Source organism: Ceratotherium simum, chromosome 15 (genome assembly GCF_057802395.1).
Source record: "Ceratotherium simum simum isolate JZ-2026a chromosome 15, ASM5780239v1, whole genome shotgun sequence".
Taxonomy (NCBI): domain Eukaryota; kingdom Metazoa; phylum Chordata; class Mammalia; order Perissodactyla; family Rhinocerotidae; genus Ceratotherium; species Ceratotherium simum.
In genome coordinates, this window is record NC_141914.1 from 16,585,008 (window position 1) to 16,590,306 (window position 5,299).

A 5,299-nucleotide genomic window follows, 5' to 3' on the forward strand; every position below is an offset into this window, starting at 1 on the left:
GTAACTTACTGTTTCATATTATTTCATAGAACAGATGTACCATAATTTGTTTCCTTATAGATGGACATTTAGGTTGTTTCCAATGTTTCATATATAAAAACAAAATTACAGTGATTATTTTTTGTACATATGTCTCTGCACATTTGTGAGAATATTTCTCTAGGCTAGATTTCTATAAATTGAATTAATATGTCAAAGGATCTACATGTTTTATATTTTAATATATTGTATTTATTTTTAAAAATTTTAATTTTTTTCCTGAGTTTTCCATTAATTTAAGTTGGCTGTATTTTATTTAGTTTGTTTTAGCTCTAGGTTAACCTCTAGAAAACTGCTGACATGGTTTGGAGAAGCCCCTCTACAGAGGACAAAATAAGCTGAGAACTGCTCAGGAAAGAATTAAGGCTCACCTGGGAGGGCCACATAGCTACATGATCACCCCCATGCCCAGAAGACAATGAATCAAAACAAACAAGGATATTGAAGTCAAGAAAAAAATTACTGCTGGATGTTCCAAACCACATGAAGAAAGAGATTTAAAAAAAAATTAAAGCCTTAAATGACGCAGCAAAATATGCCCATTCATATGCAGATCCTTATCTCTTTAAATATAAAATAATTTTATGTGGCAGTATTTTTAATATTCTAATTTCTTACAAGTATTTCATGACTTAAGCCTGCATATTTCTCACAAAGATTTATGCTCCTCAAGACTAGAGACAATTTGGAACAAAGAGTGCTTTCAACAAATCTTTACAGAGCTGCCCTCAACTGCCCAGCTCTCTGGTCACTAGACAGAAGTGAATATTTATATAAAGGACAAATTACGGGGCAAGGCCCTTTCACCTTTCAGATAGCCCCAAAATAAAGAACCGAATTCAAATTTTCATAGGCTTGTCTTTCAGAGAAGTCTGAAAGAAGCTGTGCATTTTTTCTTTTCTTTTCTCTTTGACAGCACCCTCCTCCTCATTCTTTTAAAAATATTCCTGAGATGGCTTAGTGATGTAACCTATGGAGAGAGCTGTGGCTGAAACTTCTTCTAAGTGCACAATAACCCAGAGGTCCCTCTCCTGGATGAATTCTCAGATGCCAAGTAAGATATTTCCTGTGGCCAAAAGATTTTCCTTAGTAGTTATATTCAAAGGTCTGTTCCCAGCATAAGTTCTCTGATGTTGGCTGACGTAGGCCAGCTTGCAAAAGGCCTTCCCACATATCTCACACTCATAGTGAGTTTCTCTCCAGCGTGACTTCTTCGATGCAAAGTGAGGGATGAGCAGCAGCCTAAGGCTTTCCTATATTCAATGCATTCAGAGTGCTTCTCTCCAGCATGATTCAAGTGTCAAGGGAAGGAACAGCTGTCACAAAAGGCTTTCCCACATTATTTGCACTCAAAGGTTTTTTCTCTAGTGTGGATGATCTTCTTATGCCAAACAAAAGCAGAGTGGTAGGCAAAGGCCTTTCCACATTCACTGCACTCATACAGCTTCTCTCCAGTGTGACTCCTTGTGTGTTGAGTGAGGGAATAGCTGTAGTAAAAACCTTTCCCACATTCTTTAGACTCAGAGGGCTTTCGTGCAGTGTGGGTCACCCCATGTTGGAAAAGAACAGAGTGGTAGGTGAAGGTCTTTGCACATTCACCACACTTGTAGGGCTTCTCTCTGGTGTGAATCCTCATGTGTCTAGTTAAGGAAGAGTTGTAGTGAAAGGCTTTCCCACATTCTTTGCACCCAAAGGGTTTTTCTCCAGTGTGGGTCATATCATGCCGGACAAACACAGAGTGGTAGTTGAAGGTCTTTTCACACTCACTGCACTCATGGGGCTTCTTGCCAGTGTGGATCCGCTGGTGGTACGTGAGGTGTGACCTACGGCTGAAGACCTTCCCACAGTCCATGCACGCTTAGGGCTTCTCCCCAGTGTGAACCCTCATGTGCTGACCCAAGTCTACCTTTTCCCGAAAGGCTTTCCCATATTCCTGGCATTCATAAGGCTTCACTCCAGTGTGAATCCACTCATGTTGAACAAGGAGGTAATTCTTGTTAAACACTTTCCTACATTCTTTGCATCTGTAGAGGGTCTTCCCTGCATGAACCAAGGTGTCTTTACTTGGTCCCCATGAGTCACATTCATGGAGAGCATTTCCTGCAGAGTCTTGCTTCTGTAAAACCCTTGAGTGCAGATTATCATCTGTCCCCAGCCCGTTGCATTCAAGGCTCATCTTCAGAGGGAGGGTCTCCTCATGGGAGGCTGTAACTGGCCTCAAGCCCCTTCCTGCATTTCCAACAACACTTCTGATCTCTGGCTTGCTCCAAGCTACGGGACCTTCTGGCTCCTTGAGTCAGTTTTCCCCGGAGCAAGGCTCCCTAAGACAAAGCTGGCTGGTCTCGGGTTTTACTTGTCACCTGGGCAGGTGCTTCGGCAAAGGCCTCTGTTCCCTCTTACCCCTGCTTCAGCTGTTAGATCAACTCTGGTTTGGGAACCGCATGCTCCAGCGAGACCAAGAATCTGCAAGTCTCCAGCATCATTTCCCAGAACAGGGTCCTCTGGGTTTGGTCCAGCTGCCCCAACTCCTTCCAAGTGAAGGTCACGGACACATCCAATATTGCCGCTGGGGACGCTGCTGCAAGCGAGCAAGACAAAAGGTCCAGGCGCCACTGGCGTCCGCCTGCGCAGAGCGCGCCTCTGACTAGATACCAGAAACCACCGCGCTCAACGGCGGCCGGTGGACTACAAGTCCCAGAGGCCTCAGTTTCACTTTTTTATTTCCGGGAATTGAATTTGCCATAACTCTGGAAGGAAGTTCACTTGTGTGGTTGGAAGTTTACTCTGGTTGTGTTAGGGAAAACCTGCAAACGTGCACGCAAACACGAACGTGTACGTGCGTGCAAGGATTTTGGTCACGCAGGGTGTGGGGAGAGAAAGAGCCCTACTTAATAGTTTTTTTTACCCGCTGACTCACATCAAACTGTACCCAGGGGCTGGATGTTCAAGTCAGTCTAGTCCAACTACCGAGTGTTGGAGAAGGCATGGAAATTCAGGATCTCTTTTACGTTGCAGACAGTTCTGTCATTAGTAAGACCATATTGGAAGGTTTGGCCTCGCCTCCTAAAGGTCTTTCTAAAGAAAAGCTTTTCTAGATGTGTCCCAGGAGACATGTACAAGAATGTTCATAATAGCAAACACCTGGAGAGAGTCCAGGAAAGAGGATGAATCAAGGGCTCTTCCACAGAATGGAGCGTTAGTCAGCAGCCTGGGAGTGCTCTAGTCCCCTGCTAGCGGGAGAATGGGAAGCATCACAATTTATGTTGCAGAATCTTCAAAAATTAACCGCCCAGGTGTGCCAAGTTCCTCTGGAACTGGTGAGGAGGGGAGACCATCATGTAGAGGATAGTGACAGCGGTTTGAGCAAGACCCTGATCCACTGCACTCCCCTGCCCAAGCCGGAGCTGGTTATTAAAGTGGAGAGAGGATCTTGGAACTAGAGAAGGAGAGGCAGATTTGAAGGTTCTGGCAAGCGGTGGAAAGAGGCTTGATGGTCGTTGACACTCTGAGTGCTGGGATCTCCACCGTCTTTGCTGTTCCTGGCAGCTGTTTGGAATGTTCTTCTCTGAGAATCTGACCAGCTCAAGAGGAGACACCTAAAGATACTGACATTGTAGGTCTCCCAGTGAAATGGCCTGGCAGGTTGACTTTCAGCAAATATTTAAACTTTGTTTGATTTTTATGTCTTCTGTGCTGGCCAGAATCTAAATCTACAATGTTGAAGAGGAGGGATGATAGCAGATGCTCTTTTCATTTTCCTGACAAAAACTTCTTCTAATATTTCATACTTGAGAATGTGTTTAGTGTGGATTTTTGTGTATCACCTGCTTGATCACTTTCACAATATGTATAAATATTAGGGTCAGAGGAATGAAAGACCAGGCAAACACATCACTTGTGAAAATCCAACAGTTTTCTCACCCAAAGGGTTTGGTGGAAGTCAATACAGTCAGGATACAAGGCAGAGAGCTCAATTGTGTTTTCCAGAAAGCAGGACTCTCCCCAGGATGGGAGGCAATAGTGGCTGGCCATGACTTAGTTGTGCATGAGCTGGTCTGAATAGGTGCTGGACTATCTCGCCTGGGGCAGGTGCCCCCATCAGTCTCAAGATGCTATGCGTTAGACATAAAGTTTTCTCTAGCAGTGGTTCTTCAAGCGTAGTCCTTGATCTCACTTGTGTCCACTTTTAAGAGTTCAAGGAAGGCTGATCACTAAATACTAGCATCGTAACCATGATAATGTGGGCAATTACAAAATGAGTTGGCTTTGCTTCTTGGAAAAGTCTAATTTTATTTCTTTAGTGAATTCATCTTTCAGTATATGGTTTTAGTGATATTTAACACTTTCCAAAATGATTAATACTTTCAGTCATTTGAACCATCAGTAGCAATACTTTTAAGTGACCTGAATATCTCAGCAGGAAGTTGGTATAAATTAGGTCACATCAATAGCTATACTGTACTGAGAGTCTGCTATCTGGGCGTTCTCAGGGGGCCTTCTCACGAGAGCTCCTGTGTCAGCCTGGGCCACTGCAGGTGACTTAACCATTGTGAATGTAGACTGTCACCTGCAATTTTCAGTCCTTGGACACACCCATGGGCAGAGTGTCCACCACCTTTCCTCTGCCTCCCTCTAGCACTATGTTCAAGCACGAGCATAGACTTTTGCTCTAACATTAGACAAGGACGTGAGTTTATGAAGACTTTGCTGAAGGCTGGGGATTGCAGAGGGGCTTCAACACAGAGAATAACTTACAACTGGCTACTAGCTATGGGTGTTCTTAGGGCCCTCGGTTCCCAGTCTGTCCTCCTGGGGCCTCTATAGGACTGCCTTTCTGTTTACAGCCCATTCTACCCCCCTTAAGGAAGAGGCTGGGTTTCCTCTACTACCCAGAAACACCTCAAACATGTCTCATTTCCCTAGAGGCTAGGCCCAAGTCAAGTTTCAGAGAGAGGAAGAAGTTTCCTTCTCAACCCCATCTCAGGCCTGTGGTCCCCATTTTCTGTTCCCATCTTTTACATTTAAGGATGACTGATTGGTATAGTATCTACTTCCTTTAGTGGAGACTCCACCCCTGTTCACACGGTATTGGCCTTACCTTATGTCTATAACAGTACATCCTGTTAGGACATAATAGAGCAACATTTCTACAAGACATACGTACTGACTGTTATGGTACGTATACTACATACTACAGTATACGTACTGACACTATGCTGTTACTGAACAGCATCTTCCCCAAAAGATGTTGAAGTCCTAA

General features: G+C 44.2%; 1 protein-coding gene across 1 annotated transcript; it reads right to left on the minus strand.

Moving 5' to 3' along the window:
• Positions 1 to 806: 806 nt before the first annotated feature.
• On the minus strand, positions 807 to 2,280 carry ZNF80 (zinc finger protein 80). Its single transcript, XM_004444081.2, is given in 1 exon segment — positions 807 to 2,280. A coding segment is annotated over 1 exon segment (837 nt). The 5' UTR covers positions 2,216 to 2,280; the 3' UTR covers positions 807 to 1,378.
• Positions 2,281 to 5,299: the final 3,019 nt, after the last annotated feature.